The following is an 18351-nucleotide window of genomic DNA, read 5'->3' on the forward strand; positions in this document are numbered from 1 at the left end:
AACCCTGGTTTCACAGCTAATCTCAGACAGCTACAATTGGCATTTAGAAGTGGAGACGGGGTCAGATTTAGGGAGTCAAAGTACAGGTTTTGCAAGGTGGTGAGAGAAGCTAAACGACTGTACTTTGCATTGCAACACAAGTTCTCTGCTTCTGACTCTGCATACATTAAAAGTGCTCAGACAGATCACAAACTACCTAAAAAACCCCCACTCCATAATGACTTGCGCCTGGCCAACGATCTGTACCAGTTCAACAGTCACTTTCAAAGACAACAGGACAGCTCAGACACTTCTGACACAATCCCCCGTGACTCCATTGATCAGCTCCTGACCACCAGCTCCACCTCACCCACCTCATCAGGAGCCTGGGGCTTTCAACAACACCCCAAGGGTCCCCCCTCCCTAAGGACCCTCTCCATCTTGGGGAGAGATGTGAACAAGCTATTCAGGAGGCAGAACCCCCACAAAGCAGCTGGGCCAGACTCTGTCTCCCCCTCCACACTGAAGCACTGTGCCGATCAGCTGTCTCTAGTGTTCTCAAACATCTTCAACACCTCAATGGAGACACGCCGTACGCCATCCTACTTCTAATCCTACATCATCATCCCTGTCCCTAAAAAAACAAAGACCACAAGACCACAGTGACTACAGATCTGACACCCTGTCCATCACAGACCCACTCATGGACCCCCTGCAGTTCGCCTACAGAGCCAACAGGTCTGTCGTTGATGCAGTAAAGATGGCACCCCACTTCTGCCTCCAGCACCTGGACTCATCAGGAACGTATGCCAGGATAGTGTTTGTGGGTATCAGCTCTTCTTTCAACATCATCATAACGGCCAGACAGGACAAGCTCTCCCAGTGTGCCACGACTCCACCTGCAGTCGATCACAGACTTCCTGTCTGACAGGAGGCAGCAAGAGAAGCTGTGAAAACATGTTTCTCACTCTCGGACCATCAGCACCAGATCCCCTAAACGCTGCGTTCTTTCCCCTCTGTTCTTCTCCCTGTACACCGACCACTGCACCTCCAGCCACCAGTCCGTCAACCTTTGAGTTTGTGGATGACACCACTCTCATTGGGCTGATCTCTGGTGGGGATGAGACGGCCTACAGGTGGGAGGTTGACCATTGCACTTCCTGCGGCAGTTGAAGAAGTTTAACCTGCCAAAGACAATGATTGTGCACTTCTACACCGCCATCACCACTTAGTCTATCCTCGCCTCCTCCATCACCATCTGCTGTCACTGTCATATCACTCCTTATCATTTGCTTCGCAGAGATGGTGTTGGCTGCAATCTACCATCCCTTCAGGACCTGTATGCCTCCAGGACTCTGAGGAGAGTTCTATTCTCTTAAAAATGTTTATACTTTGTGACCTTAATATTTTTATATATTATCTGTTTATTGTAAGTGTAGAAGTAAGCTTAGTTTGCAATAAAACTGATTCTGATTCTGATTTAAGGCCTGATTAAACATCTGACCAGAGTACAAACTGTAATAGTGAAGTAATGACAAATCATCTCCCTTAAAAACTGGCACGATGGAAAAGTGATTTTAACTATGTTTTTTTCCTGTTAGGAAATGACTAAGAACAGTGACTAATTAATCTCTTCAAAGGGGCATGACACAAACAATTTTATCCATGGTGTCATTTTGCTCACTTTACATAAATCATGGCAAAAAATAAGCACTGTTTTATTTGCTTCATTGTACCAAAACACAACTTCCTGACTTGGCACTGATGTATACTAGGCTAACTCCAAACAGCTGAGCACTAAAACTTGATGAAACAGATTTTTAAATTAAAGAAAACCTCTATGTTTCAAAAGTCAAACAGATAAACAAATAAAATCAATAACTCCAACCAACTGCAAAGACCATCTGGCATATATTGAAAAATATAATATCTGATCTTTAGAATCTAATTTATGTGATATAGTCTGTAAACATATTTGTTCTTGCTGTTTGAAACAATATTGTGCTGCAGTAAAAGCCAAAGTTATTGATTGTCTCTGTTGTAATTTCATCTGTCTCAGCAAAATGCAATACCGTTCATTTTTAGCTTCAAATGAAAGAAATATCAGATTTAAAGAAATTGTGTATGCTCCAAAAAATAATACAGCAAGCAACAAATAAAACTTTTCAATATTAAGAATATTTTTTACTTTAAAATCTAACAAATGATATGCACTGAGGTACCTCCATGCAGCAAGGTTGGGCATACAATCCAAAAAACAGAATTTACGGGACAGAAACAAACTACTCCAATAAAAGCAGAAGTAGAATCTGCGCAGCAAAAAGCAAGCAAATCGTGTAAACACAGATCAAAACATAAGGACTAGTCCTTGGACAGACGATAGCTATGGATTGCCCTTAACTGGTACTTCTTATGTATCACTAAGGGTATTTGTTTCAAACCGAACACTTCAATATAAAAGAGAAATTATGAAAAGGCATCTTTATGTGGTTTTGAGGTAAAACACCCAACTGAGATGTGATCAGTTTTCTAGATATTTTGTAGACATTGTAGATGGTAGCTTTATAGTATTATACAAAATGTATTTCCAGCTGTCATGCTGCCAATCAGTTCTTAGTCAGAAATCTAATTATACACTTAACCAGAAAGTCAGAGACATTTCTCGAACCAGAAATCATGCTCCAGTGAACAGAGTTATAGATAAGTTTCACCTTGACAAACATGTTGTTTTGCTGCTAGCACACAGCAGATTCATTTCCTCTTTAAAAAGTCCTTCATAATTACTATCAATAGTTTAAAGAAATACATAGTCAGTCGTCTCACTTTCAAAATGTATCCACATTCCTAACATTGACAGAGCAACTTGTGCTACCAATTCAGCTTCTATATGTGTGTCTAAGAGCACGTGTCTAATTTTTGTTACTGTGACAACACCAATGTGACATATTGTAGCCCAACTGAGGCCTTTTACACACTGAATGTAACAATGGTCAGTCTTTTGCTCTCTGGGCCCCCGCCTGTCATCTCGTCCGATTACCATGTTCCACCAGGGCTCAAGGGTCCCCTCTCTTCTCCAAGCACAGACGAGGCAGCACAATAAAATTACACACTGACACAAGAGGCAAAAGGGTGGGGGAACACAACACCACTGGCTGTAATTCAGGTCTAATGAATTGGGAGAACCAACGCTGCAAAGATGCACAAAATCCTACAACAGGAAAAGGACATCAATTTCCTTCTCACACACAGCACACTCAAAGTTGTAATCAATACTTTGGTATGAACAATGAATCAAATGACTATGTGTGGAATTATCACCCAGCCCTACTGAGGTTTTTAGCCTCTTTTAGCTCATTGTTTTGGTTTTACAGCCACACATTCTCAGCAACTGAGAGCTTCAAAGCATCAGAAAAACCTCAGGTTCAACTGTACCCTACCTGCCCAAACTGCATGTAGACAAAGCTGGCAAATATTTGATGAACATGCACTCAGTTGGCAGGTTATTAGGTACACCTAGACACAAGCAGTCTAATAAAACAGTCCTGCAATAAATCCCACCCTAATAATGTTCCGCTTTTATTGACACTGTTTTAGAGCGGTGTTGGTTCAACTGTTTTGTCACTTTGGAGGCTGTAGGTTGTTGCGCTGTTGTGCCATCCTCACTGTTTAAATCACAGAGGGTAGACCACATATCCTAAACACTTTCATTTGTGATTATTCTGCGAAATTAATTAAGAGAGGTACAAGAAACATTTAATATTCTCGAACATCTGATCTGTATTTTCAATAAAACAAATAAAAGTGAACTAATATGGATTTGTAGAATTTGCATGTTTGGCTAATTTAATTTAATTTAACATCTATGCGTTATAACGCCTTTCTTTGTATATATAAATAAAAAACCATAAACATAAAACCTGTGGCCTGAAGGAAACTCCTAATAGGTGGCTTTTTTAGGTGCGTGTGCACAGGCATGATTCAAAAGAGTGACCTTGGTTATGGAGATGAAACATCATTCTGCTATACAGGATTCTTCATAACATATTCTATGCATAGCATCGAAGAGAAATATTTCAAAAATGGTGTAATAATGACGCCATCCTTATCCATACATGTATAAATATCCAGTAAACCTGTGGTGATGGTTTGATGGACAGCGCAGATGAACATTCCTTTCTCACTGTCTCTGCTGGGTCATTCATAAACAGCTGCACCTTCCCCAGTCTCCAGATTGAGCAAAAGGCTGTTAACAGAATGACTAAGACCTTCTCCTTATAAACAAAATAAGACTTTCAGTTTCAGTGACCCTGATGAATTACTCCTGATGAAATCTCATACAACATGGACTGAAGCATTACAAAACCTTCAGGTTACTTACATTGGGCAAAAAAAAGGTCGTTCATTCGCAATTTTCACCAACAGGGATACTGCGTGATGTCATACCCCAAAAAAACAGAGAGTTTTCCTGTTTACTATAGTTACAAGATGCCTCTTTTTCGTAGTGTCACTACCCATTTGTCTTTATTCATAACATGTGGTTAATTTGTAGTCATAATAGTAATAATAGTCATGATCAGTTATTTCTTTGTGACACCACAGAACATAAACACACACACACATAAGGAACATTAAAGTGCAGCATCACTTGCAGTCAGTTACCATTTCATTTGCATATCAATGCAAACAACTGCCATATTGCACATATTCGTAATTATATTTATTCATTTATTTATGTCAACTGTATGTTTGTCTATGTGTATCTATTATCACCATAGCATATTCCTCTTTGTGATTCTGATTTCCCCGCGTGGGTCCATGTAGCAATGATGATGCAGGATCAACATAACTGTCCAATCAGTGAGTTACCCGTCAGTCTATATAACTTGATGTTTCCCCTTTTGGGTCATTTGTTAAAAAAAAAGGGTCATAGCACCCCACATCCCCATAGCACATATTGTGTATTAAATTATCAACTTACTAGTGTCTTTATTGTTGCTGATATCAATTAATACATACAGTACATAGAATCTCTACATCTGGTTTTTTTAGTCATGAGAATTGGAACTTTTTATGATTTGCCAATAAAATACCCAACAATAGATGTTTGGTTTTATTAGTGTGGGAGTTGAATTGTATGTGATAAATGAAGTAAAGACAGAGAGAGGGACAATACAGATAAAAATCAAATTGGCTCTGATAATACAGACATTTAGAGTGCAATGAAAAAAAGTGAAAATTAGTCAAAACCACCAACATGTAAACCAGACAATACAAGTATTACATATTTATAATAACTGGCCAAACAATTTCACTGAGGACATACAGCAAAGTAGAACTTCACACAGAAACCTAACTGGTGTTTTAAAATGCATCCTGTAGACTCTTAAACGTAATTAAATACATTCAGACACAAGGGTCAGCTTCATCTATGAACAGATGAGTTCGATTGAGGATTAAATCTATAAAATCCAATTCAGATTACATACTTCCCGTCACACAACAGTTGGCAGAAAAAACTACAAGCCAAAAAAGGATGCGAAAGAGAGAGAGAGAAAAAAGGGGGGCTTCTGGTCCGGGTGGCATCTTGACTAAAATGAGAAATGAAAAATGTCAGTCATTTAAGAACTAATTAACCTGATTCCCAGCACAAATACATTTCCTACGACCCAAAATAAATGAATCATCCTTAAATGCAAATGCACTGATGGAGAGCCATTATATACGTTTGATGAGAATAAGAAAATATATATGTGTGTTTGTATGTTAGTTTCAGACCTGCTACCTAAACGTACATTACACTTAAATCATGTCAGCTTTATGCCACTTTGTCACACCAGAGACCACATTCACAGTCTGTATAAACAAATTCAATACACATCCTAGCATACAGAGCTTTTGGCTTTATTTGGCATAATGGCTTCCAGTATATATGAACTGAGAGTAGTACTAATGGTAAAACCAGTGACTGCATCAAGCGCATGTATACAAATAATAAATGTGAAGTTAAAACTGGACTGAGAAGAACCAAACACACAGAGTTGATGTACTTTTTCAACACTTATAGAAAGAAATCACCAAGAAACAGACAAAGAGACAAAAAAGGTGTTACCAGAATAGAAAATAAATTTGTCAGTGCATGCCGGCATACGCTGTATCTCCAGTGTCCATAGCCACCATAAAGTACAGTAAATTTACAATGAGCGTTTATTAGTAAAATTAACTTAAACAATTCAAAAAAACCTGTACATATAGCAACTCCCAAATTTTCACAAAATAATGTATTGTTAACTATTTTTTATTCTTTATTTTACAGTCAAAAAGTGAGCCAGTGGCACTGTTCAATGGCACTGACTAGAGAACCTAACATGTTTTTGATGGTGGAGGAAAACGGAGCACCCGGAGAAAACCCACGCAGACACAGGAGAACATGCAATCCAAGAATTTTTCTTAAAAAATTACTCAAACCGATTAATTGATGATCAAAATAGTGGGCAATTAATTTTAGAGTTAACAACTAATCGATTAATCGTTGCAGCTCTATTTGTAACCAGTTTGAGAAGTGACTCCCATCACATGGGACTGCACCCTCCGTTGTGACGTGTCTTTGTTTTACCCACCAGGCTGAACTCAAAGTTGTAGCTGTTTATTTTAGGACCCAACCGACTGACAAACCAATCCACACTAGCTGCTGGTCACAGCTAACAAATGTACCAATACAGACCACTTAGTGAAAATTTGCCTTTCAACAGCAGCCATCCGCAGCCCCACTACACTAACGAGTCAATAGCCTCATCAAATTTGCATCATCAACACAGCTGGAAGGGAGAAATGATGAATTCTCTGTTAGAGCCACTTTGGGTGTTTTTTTCCAATCCATCTCTCTTCTCTGGCACACTTTTGAAGGGTCTTGCCAGTCCCACTCTGCCTCAATTATCTGGCTATGCCCAGCTGAGATGCAATAATCCAAACTCTCTTTCCCTGCAATTTCCACACTTCTGCCTGCACACTCACTTGCCTTATGTTCACAATCACTTATGTGAGTGCTTCTTCGACTACCTCGAGGATCAGAGACACAGTAGGCTGGGGGGGGGGGGTTTACAGGCCTGATACACTGTAAAGTGGAGCAACTGACATCGTAACTTCTTACATGATAAAAGGTTTAATTTAGCATAATTTGTGTACATACCTACGCTGAAATGTAAGTTTGCAGATGCAGACACTGCCTTATTTTCTGGGGATTATTACGCCAATATGCTGGCTATTTTTTTTTTCACACGGTCTGACCCGGAAAGACGGATCACTGAGTGAAAGCATACACGGTTGTGGGATTATGTCGGAATATGTTGTTCATTAAGAATGAGCGCAACATTCTTTCCACGTTTATTGCGGGATCTTTGTGTGAAAGCAGCTATAGATTTCAACAAAATATCAGTATCTACCTAAAAAGTCCAATATAGGTCGGGCCATAATATGAACCTCCTGAAGTCATAATCCATTCAGAAAAAAGGTATGTAGGGTGATTTGTTTCGAGTGTTTGTTCGAGTTACTGGCACCCTGGATCAAGATCAATGGCAAAAAAACACTAAAAAATAATAAAACAACACTCATTCCTTTCAATACCATACTAACTCATCTTTGAACCTGAAAAGAGCAGCAAGCCACAAGTCAAAGTATTCAACTGCCATTGCCTTTGACAGCCATTTTACTTCACACTGTAATTCAGAAGAAAGCAATAGGACTCTGATCATACCAAAGAAAAGCTATGCAAATCTTGTTCATCAGTGTTTCACTTACAACACTGTATCCACCATTAAGTAAACCATCATAAGTGAATGCAATACTCCATCACCCAAAATGATCAATTATGGCTGCTTAACTATACATTTACCAATAAGGTCTAAGTTTTTAATTCACATCATACAGACAGTTAATATTTGGAAAAATAAAAATAAACAATATATAGGCTGAGAATTTAGAGACAATATTGTTATTATACAGTTGTAACTAAGATTTATAACAGATTATTTAAAAGTTGACCATTAACTTGAATTAGTTTAAGCATCTTTTTTTCCTTGCTGTCCAAAACATTTTAAAATACTTTTTGTTGGAAGCCCACATTTTCACTTTGTTACGTTTCTAAAGGACAAAGCTGGTCACCAGACGACACCAGAAATGACAATGAGCTCTGGCTGCAACACCACAGCTCTCCTGACAGTCTACAACTCTTTTCTGCCCCAAACAAAAAGCACTGTGCTGATGCTTGTCTGTTTTACAAAAGTCACCGAGTGCAAAGGCCCACATGTTGTCCACATCTTACTGTGTTGAATCATAAAGCACACAGCAATGATGATCGAGGTCTCAGATCGCACAAGTGACAGTCAAAAGGAGTTGGTTCAGCTCCACAACAATTTTTGAGACTGCAGTTAGTGTTGTTGTTGCACCATATTAAAATGTGTATCTAATGTTTTGTCAACAGCTTAATGAAAACCTCTAATGTGATGATAAAAAAACATCCAGAACAATGATAGTCTGAAGCATTTGTGTCATTAATACATTAAACATCTTTCTGGGAACCTCACCAGGAAGGTGTGACTTTACTACAAAACCCACATCAGTTTGACAAGTTTGCTTATCATTTGTTTTACTTAAAAGAGCACAAACACACTCTCTCACACACACACATACACGTCCTCCTCACTTGAATGAGTAGGTATTCTAACATTCATCCTCACAACTCCAAAGTTCATGAGTGACAGCTCTGTTCTCATTTCTTTGTCTTTTCGTTCAGTTTTCACTAAGTGTGTGTTTTTCATTTCACAGATTAGTGACTACAACGAGGCTTTGTGGATGCACACAAAACATGCTTTCAGAAAACATAATGCTGGATTGTTGACTTTCTCTAGTAGCACATCAGACAATAGATGTGCCTCGGATTAATGTCCTGCAGCATTTAGGGCTAGGAAGCGATCCAGAAGCAGGGAATCTGAACTCTTGTCATTACAACAAAACCATCCACAAACCTGTTCAACAATAAAGACGTTCATAAATAAAGGACAGTAATTTGTGGGAAAGACAATTCAGATTGTGTTTACAAGAATCTCAATCAGACATTTTTATTAACCTGATTCAAATGTTGCCTCAAACACACCTCACAGCAAACCCTCATAATAACACTTAACAACAGACCTTGTTGAAAGCAGCCAAAACATGCCTGATTTATGCCTTATTTAGTAATCGGACATTAATGTAAGCGTTCAATGTTTTACACCATGATGGTAATTATATAATAAAACATTTGCACATGTCTATGACCTAAACTGTGTTCTTTGTTCTTTACTCCACTATAATTCCAGGAGGAGAGCTTATGTTTCAAGCACCAGATGTGAAAAGCGCAGGGACACAAGCACAGAGGAGGGGGAAAGAATCACATGCAATGAGAGACTGAGAACTAAGACCATTATCAGCGTCCTACCTGCTGCACTGAACTGACTGCTTCCAAGTGTGGTGGGCCTGTTTTTCCCTCCGCTTACAGGTGGAGAGAACATCTGAAGGGAAGAAAAGGGACACAAACCTACAATTAGAGAAAAGACCCAACAGTGTAAACGCAACCATTCTGATGATCAGCTGCAATTATCCTGGAAGCTGCCACTGATTTTCAAAAATCAAGCATAGTTTTGTAAAATCAGTTTAGTCAATTAGTCATGTTTTAGCCTATTTGGGGCTCACAGCTCTAAGATAATCAGAGCTGCAAAAGCAGCAAGAGGTAGTAATAAAAGACATCCTACCGCACTAAAATCCAGCAGGTCACTTAATTCCTTGTCTGTTCCGAGCGCGGCAATCCGCTGCTGAGGATTCATCCTTGCGATCTAGAAACCTGCAGAAAGACACAGTCCATCAGGTCACATCTCTGCTGCTTTATTCAGCAGCGGGGGACGGACGGAGTGCCACAGGACACGACCAATGCCACGAGAGGTGTTTGTTATGGATGCAGAATAAAAACCAGCACTGTGAAGGAAAGTTGTCTCTGGCGCTGATTCAAATAGAGACACTGGCAGCCTGGATACATTGTAATTGATCAAATGGTGCGAACATTTAGTTCGCACACGTTTAGTTGCTTTTCCCTTCACTGCGTTGATTTAAAAAGAGAGATAAGGTGGGGGCGCTCTGACCTGCAGCATTATTGCAGTAACAGTGTTTCTCACTAGTGGTAAGACATTTATGTAGCCTATTAGGCTGTCACTGACCATGTTAATGTCAGTGATTTGTGTGGTAAGTCCTATTTTATAGAAGCTTAACGATGGTTAGCGGAGGCGCCTAACGTCACTTAGCTAGCTGGCTAACGCTAGCTGTAGTCGCTGGTTCATATGCATTGAAAGGAGCTAGCGAGCTGCAACCAGCTGCAGCGGTTTTATAGTCACTGTAGACATTAGTACAGAGAGGAATGTGCCGTGCGAGCGTCAGAAACATAAATTACACACTGGGTCAAAATAAGTAACATAGACAAACAAATGTTGCAAGTGACAATCCCTCAGCTCCAGAATACAAAACGCAATGATGGGTCTTTCTCAACTCCCAACTTCTTTCACTGGTCCGAACGCCTTTCAGCAAACTCCCTCTGATATTTTACCTTTTTTCCGATTAAAATCCCGACTAGGGTGATCTGGTGAAGACTCGCTTTCTTGCTGAACGCCTCAAAAGAGCGAAATATGGGTTTAAACGCCAATACCTGGGAAAATATCCTCTATATATATATATCAGTTACGAGTTTCCCTTAGGCAGACATTTTTTGCTTTGCGAGAGCCTCAGCACCACGATGACACTGGTTATTGTATCCCTCCGCCGAGCAGTGACATGATGGTCCCACACAGCGGGAGATGCTGCGGGAGTAAGCACGCACTGTGTGGGGTCACGCTGATGTTTATCTCTGTTTTAATACCACTGCAGGTACATTTAATGAATACTAATGAGCTGCAGCATCACAGTAATATGTACATTTGAATGCCTGAAAAAATGCAATATGATGCATTCATTTTAAACAAGTTTTATATTCAAAGCAAGCCATGATTGTTGTATTCTTAAAGCAGCTGCCCATAGGCTTTTTAAAAAAGCTGTTATTTCTTCATGTTGGCAAAATAAATGTCCTTTCATGCAGCAGAGGGACATAAGCAAAGCTGGGTGTAAAGCCAGGCAAAGTGTGCTACTGTCTGCAGGGCCCCAGACCCCAAGTGGCCCCCAAAGGCCTATGTTCACTGCTATTGGATTTGGTAATTAGACTGCAGAAGGACCTGAAGTTGTTCTCAAAACTTTGTCCAGCTCATTCAGTGTTTGCAATTTTAGTACAAGATGTGTTATAATAATATAATAAATCACCTAGTGTTTTGTTTTTTCAACGATGTTTGAACCTCTGTAACTGTTTCAGTCATATTGGGATCATACACCTTCCTTTAGGCCTGCTAGTCCATTAGTCCTACAGCATTAAGTTTATTGATTGCAACTAGACATTATAATTTTATGGCTGGCATTTCATTTTTTTCCAGTAATAGCCATTCAGTGCATTTGCATGCTGTAGGTTAATCGCAGGTGGATCCGCCTAATGTTCACAGGAAATCATGTATACATGTACTGAACATTTTATTTGGATTGTTTCATTAATGACATAAATTTGAAACAATGCTTGTTGTATTTTTAAAATCCTACCAAGCCAAAGAACTGCACACATTTTAATACACTGTATGTGTCCTGCAAATTCTTTTAGTGTGAAATATTTGCTGATCTCTAAACTTTCAGGAAACAGCAGACATTGTTATTTATTTATTCATTACTGACTCTTGCTAGCCATTCAGTATGTTTAGCTCAATAAACACTGTCAAGTTAAACTCAATCAACACCGTCAAATTAAAAGACATAACTTTAACACAGTGTAATGAGTCAAGAATAACTTTTCATGAAAAAAACTCCCTGTCCTTATTTTAATTTGGATTTGTTGTATGCTCTACTGTAGCCCATTAGTTTTTTTAAGTACAGAAGTAGGCTACAGACTATGAGGAGTATTATGACATAAATGTGTGCATTTGTGCCACATGTAGGCAAAATTGTGACAGCTAACTTTAGTTAAGATTATGCTTTTATTGTGAAGGTCTCAGGCCAGATGTGCTGTTGCTGTTGGCGGAAATAAGGTGGGCATTTGAAAACAAGCTTGTTGTTAGTAAGTTTATTAGCTCTATTTAAAGAAATTAATAAATAACGGACATTTTCTTAACGGCAAAACAACGGACGAAAACAACCCTCTGATATTAATCAGACAATGGTGAAAAAATCGAAACCAGTGCGTCGATCCGAGGAAGGTCTGAGGGCAAAAAAGGAAAGCGAGCGTCTGTGAGTAAAAGGATAAACATATCTTACAGCATCACAAGGTGGAGAAAGTTCAAAGAAGAAAAGAGTGTACGGATTGATGGAGACGTCGCAGACTTATCTCTTGAACTCATTTGGAGAAGGCCCCACCATACGGGACCTCAAGGTAGGCCTATAGGCTAATATAACGTTATAACATTTACATATTAAATGTCTAACAACGACTCGAACTATGTTATATATTTTGAAAAGTTATGTACATTATTCCAAATGTGTCCAACAGTGTTCAAACCCAAAGAAATCCGTAACTGTATTCAAGGTAACGGTGCGTTTCATTCATTCACTGATGCTACGTCAGAGGAAGTTGAAGTCAGCAACTCTCTTGTTTACTGACGCTTACTGCGCGTCCCGTCTCAGAAACTGTGCCCGTAAAGCGCAAACGTAGGGGTGAAACAAGCATTAGATTATGGAACAAGAGGTGTAAAACAGGTTAAATATTGGTGTGGAATTTTACAGGATGGAGAGCGCTTATAGACCAGCTAGAACTGCAGAGAAACTTAAATATTACATACTAGACAGACCTAATGTTTTCAATTAAATTAATCACATTTTTATTAGCCTACCTATTTGCGAACGGGTTGTGGTTGTAACCTCAAATATTCGCCGGTTTCTCGGTTACCTGTAACACAAACAATTCTGCTTCCTCTGTGAAAAAATCTGGTCGGATTTTCCGCGAAATCTATTGGTTTAGGTAGGCTGTGACGTTCATGCACGCTCTCGAGCCTCATGCATAACTGATTCCGACCCCACTGCACCCCAGCAGGAAAACCACAGGTAACGAAATGGAGTCCGCTAACACCAAAAAACCACCGGCTCCCACTCCCAGCACAACACAACCTCAACTTAAGGGTAAAAAAAAAAAAAAAAAAAAAAAAAGCCCGTGAGGCCAATTAGATCGACGTCGGGCAAAAACGCGGGTCAACATTGGAAAGGCGTTGAGGCATGGGGAGACCTCCGATTCCGTTTGCGGATAAAAACCGACACATCCTTTTGGACAGGTAAGCTAACAGTAGGCTACTGCAAATCAATTTAATATATTGTTATTAGCTAATACTTTATATGTTGTAGGCTATGGCTTGTTGCCACATTACTTCACCAGTGCACACGATCCATATTAGGCTACTATTCTATGTATCGATATAATGTTGAAGTGATTATCGTTAGGCGGTGGACCAACTTGAGATTTCGTGTATGAGTTAGACATCTCCATCAAGGGAGTTGATTAATGAAACAAAAATTGTTGCCTCTCCTACTTCCTGCACATTTTTTGTTTGTTGGTAACTTTGCTCAAGTGAGTGTTTGGAGAAGCCCCTGACTGTGCATATCGGGGCGGTGTTAAACGTTTGACCCCGCCCACGCTGAGCAAGGCACTTCCCAGAAGCCCCGTGGAGGCCATACACCGTATAAACAAAAGATGGAGGCAGTTGACAACAGGAATTTTAAAGTCTTTGCCTCTTTTGTGTAGCACGAGTGAAGCCTTGTGTGATGAGTTGTCAAACCTTGTTTTTGTTTGTGTTAATTGTTTAAACTGTGTTATGTTGTTTTAGTAAAGATGATATATAAGTCTCCCGCATTATCTCTTAACAGGAGCTGCTATAACTTCATGTACACAGCACATTCAGCCTGTCATGAGCGCGAGCCCTGGCCTCTTTGTTTACTTCCGTACAAAAGCATTCTACGTGTGATGTGGTAATATTCTTCTGTGCATGCAGGTGTCTTTCATGTGGGCGGGGCCCACAGTGATCACCACCCCAATCTGCACATTGCAGTCAAGGGTACTTCACTGTTTCCGTTGTTATGCCGCCTGTCAAAAGGTGGGGTATGTGAATTCAATACACTTCTTTTGGTCAAATTCAGCAAATGTCTCCTCATGGTCCACCAGTTGTCCTTTATGTATGTGCGCTGAGAAAAAATGTGGTGTTTGTACACCGCCCTGGCTCTGTAAATGGCAAATAAACCAAGTGGCCCTAACCCTCTTATTTGAGGTTTAACACCAGCTTGCATCTTTGGTGTTGCCTCTCTGTATTTCGCAGTGTATTGGAGTTTTTAAATCTGGTATCTGTGGCGACATTCCCGTGCGGAACACACGTCAATAAGCAATGATTGCCAGAGCTGAAGGGCAGAGAAACCGTAGCGACAGAGAAGGTTAGCATTATTTTTTTCCCCACCAGATTTGCATCAACACTTGCGCTGCAGTGTTGTGATTGGCCAGCTTGTTGCTTCGCCAAACCACCTGCTCAGCCTGTCTCAGTAGTTGACTGCTCGACAACTCGAGATTTATAGCCAGCGTCTAAAACTCTGTCTATGGAATCTCTGGCTGATTTATCTGGAGTCGACAACTTTGCTAACACAGGCAAAGACAAGACATAGCAAGCCAGCTAATAAGTTATTACTTTCTAGTCCAGCAGCAAGAAGGTCAACTCGCTATCTGTCCTGCATATGTTTTACTCTAGTCCGGTCTCTTGCCTCAGTCACTCTCTCTTTTGCTCTTCCTCACTTTCTCCAAAAGCGTCTTTTCGGTCTCTTTGCAGCCTCTTTGCAGCCTCTCTCTTTAAATCCATACTAAGAATACTGAGCTAGCTTCTTCTTATAGCTAGCTTGCTGAAGAGTCTTGTGTGTGTGATGTGTGACGTGGTGTCTTAAAGCTTTGCACTATTCTCACAATGGACGTTTACAGTCCATTTACTATTAATGGACACATGTAATATGTTTTATACTTTCTGTTAATATAATCCACTTAATCTTATTTCTATCCTGTATAGACACCTTATTTTGAAAACCAGACACATGTGTATCCTCGCGCTAAACTCATCAAGTCTGACCCAATTTTACAAATAATGCTGTATGTGGTTCTCCTATCACGCAACATGAAGACTTCATAGCTTCTCTTCAGGTAGGACTCTCATACTGCAACACTTCTCTTTGTAAAGACAGAAAATGACAGGAAAAAGTCGCTAACCTGCCTGTCAGCTCGCACTGGTCCGTTTCAGTGGATTTACCATAAAGGCTTGAAGACGTGTGCACTCCAAATTTTGGGGCGGCTATCTTAATTGCCTTCTCATAAATGAGTGAAAGAAACACTCAAAGCGGGTCAGACCGTTTGTTGCCTTTTCTAAGAATTCAGCCACAGATGGAGAGGATATGCTAGGAGACAATTCAGCAGTGTCTGCAAACAGCAATTTTTGCGTCTGTCTCGGACACTTTAAAATGCTTCCACACTGCTGACATGTCAACGTAATTGTTCAGTAAATGAAGTAAATTTTTTTTTTTGGCTATTTCCGGCCGATTAATTTTGGTAGCCGAACATTTAGTGCATCCCTAGTCAACTGTCAAACAAAAAGATCAGATCTGGGGAAAAAAATTGGAATTGAGCATTAAGGCCTGCAGTCTGAACGTAGACAAAGACAACTACTAAAGCCACGATCACACCAGGAAAAGTAATGCATGGCGAAGTGTCAGCAATCAGACAAGGCTATCAGGTTTGTGAGTAGGCATGTAATGCCAGTGCTAATGTTAGCTTAGCAAGCTTAGCTCTGCAAGTGTTGCAGTTACCGAAGAGCAAATTTCTTATCATCTGAAGGCAGCTTTAGGGGTACAGCCACTTTCACAGCTAGCATCCAATCACAAGGACTTGTAGCATTGAGTACTAGCCAATCACAGAACAGTAGGGCGGGAAAACCCAGTAGGCGATAGCAACTAGGGTTGCAGTCATAGTCTTTTTTTGCTTCCTGACTGGATGACATGACATCTAAAGCCTAGTGCAATCTACAGGACTTTCAGTGCCGGCAGATCGCAGTGCTGTTCACACTACACGATTTGCTCTTCTTGTGACGGGAGTCTTAAATGGGTGAAAGAATGCATAAGCACCCGCAGGCAGCAGGGATTTTCTGTGTTCTGCCAGCTGCCTGCTCTCTTTGGCTGGTTGTGGATTTCGAGTCAGCTGACAGCTTCAGATATTTAGCATACTAAAAATCTGTCTGGCGTCAGCGATGCCTCTTTGATACGTCATTGAGTAGTTCACGCTACACAACTGGCGAGCTCAGCAACTTGCAAGGTGTGCTTAAAATCGTGTCATGTAAACTAGGCTTAAGTGGCAGCCAGGGTAAGAGCTGGTCGAATTCTCTAAATGCTAAGGAAAGGTGCTTTAGTGCTTCCTTTCATATCTCCTTTAGCATAAGGTACACTGGACCGTTCTTTATTAAAGTAGAGTCGATAATGCCAGTCACTAAAACAAGCGATTGTTGTTTCACCACAGCATTTCTAAATGTTATTGACACATAATGCACCTTTTTGTGGCGCTAAGCATTTATGTTGTCACTGTCCCTCATCTGTGTTTTGGAAGGACATAGAGTAGTTTGTTTATAACATGACTGATATATGAAGCAGCAGAGTATTAGCAGAACAAGCCAGTGAAGTTAGTTGTTGTCAGTCAGTTCATTTGCTACACAAACTGTTAACAGTTTCCGCAAAGTAGCGAGAGAATTACATGACACACCTGACCGCAACACAGACACCTGTCGCTCTTGTTGCTGTCTCTGTCCTCCTTGCTCAGAGATGCCTGAAGATTTGTGCTAACATTTGTGTGGATTTATGGTGAGATTTCTGTCTGATCACAAGTGTTTTCAGTTTCGGTTTTCCACCTCTGTTGAAGAGTTCTGTGTCTGTCAGACGTTCTAAAGGGGGTAGTCTATTACCATATCAGCAGAGCAATAACACAAGGTAGCCTGCTCAGCAGAGGGCGGGTAGATTTAGTTAAAAAATTATGACTTTATTCTCATTAGATTGCGATTTTATTCTCGTAATATTACAACTTTTGTCTCAAAATATATTCTGCAAATGTCAGAGAACACAGATATGTGGGAGAGATTATTAATGTGCAGTAAGTTTTGAACATGAGCTGAAAACCTGCTGAAACACAGAAGCTATTAGAGTAAAGTAAAGAGTTTCTAAGGGGGATTTCACACCTACCTCATTTGGTCCGGACTTTCGGGCTTTTCAGTTTGGTCCGAACAAAAATTGCAGGTGTGAAACCTCCCACGGACCACAGTCCAGGCCAAACAGACGAAATTTGGTCTGACGAAAAGAGTGAGTCTCAGTCTGGATCAAACTGAACCATGGTTCGGTTTTAATTGCGAGTTTGAACTTGCCTTCAGTATAGTTGGTGCTGCAGATAGTAATGCCATAATAATATAGTGGCAAATATGCATATGTTCATTTGTTTATTCATTCATTCTTATCAAAGATACCCGCTGAACTGTTTAGTAAACCAGTCAATGTCAAGTATAGGGAGACACATAGATGATGACAACAGGACGCAAGTGTGTCTTGTAAAGTCCTTTAGTGCGGTCGCAGAATTGCAGTGTGAAACCAAACCAAAACCGAATGTATCAAAATGTATCAAAACATGAAAGTTGGATCGGACCTTGGTGTGGACTTTCAGATGTGAAAGCTCCATAAGTGAATTAAAATGAAGTGATTTATCATTGAGGTGAAAAGGTGCCACATGCACATTTAAAGACTTCAGTCATGCCTGTGTGCTTGACTCAGCAGAGATGAAATGAAATTAAAAATATTGATCTACAGGAAAAACATATCTGATAGTAATACAGAATGCCCGAGAGCCTTACTGCAATATATTAGCCTACACTATGGTTTTATGTTTTGAATAAAAAAAATAAAATAAAAAAAAAAGATTTCTGGTCTGGGCTAAGCCCCAAATGTTTCTATCTATACTGTAAATGCCCCTGGTCCGAAGAGACCGGTGGTTTCCAGTAAACTCAGGGTGCTAACACTTAAATTCTTGCTAATATACTAATAACCCGGGTATTTCTCATGTTCACAAAATCCACATACTATGCAGCCGGAACGCTCTACATACTCATTATGACGTCATTAGTATAACGGTAGGCTTCTATAGTAATAGTTTTGTACCAGTATTATACTATTCGACCGCAGCCTGAC

General features: G+C 40.1%; 1 protein-coding gene across 4 annotated transcripts in view; it reads right to left on the reverse strand.

Annotated features, from left to right (window-relative positions):
- tcf12 (transcription factor 12) overlaps positions 1 to 10818 on the reverse strand; it is a 79662-nt gene extending 68844 nt beyond the window's left edge. For 2 of the 4 annotated variants that reach the window (XM_046031928.1, XM_046031927.1), the window contains exons 1-3: positions 10607 to 10816; positions 9765 to 9853; positions 9452 to 9524 (exon numbers count right to left, since the gene is read on the reverse strand). In XM_046031928.1, the coding sequence (XP_045887884.1) occupies positions 9452 to 9524; positions 9765 to 9836 (145 nt within the window). In that variant the 5' untranslated portion in view covers positions 9837 to 9853; positions 10607 to 10816. Of the gene's footprint in view, positions 1 to 9451; positions 9525 to 9764; positions 9854 to 10606 lie in introns of all 4 variants that reach the window. The other 2 variants (XM_046031932.1, XM_046031929.1) reach the window with 2 other exon arrangements.
- Positions 10819 to 18351: the final 7533 nt, after the last annotated feature.

The sequence above is a fragment of the Micropterus dolomieu genome, linkage group LG20 (genome assembly GCF_021292245.1).
Source record: "Micropterus dolomieu isolate WLL.071019.BEF.003 ecotype Adirondacks linkage group LG20, ASM2129224v1, whole genome shotgun sequence".
NCBI lineage: Eukaryota > Metazoa > Chordata > Actinopteri > Centrarchiformes > Centrarchidae > Micropterus > Micropterus dolomieu.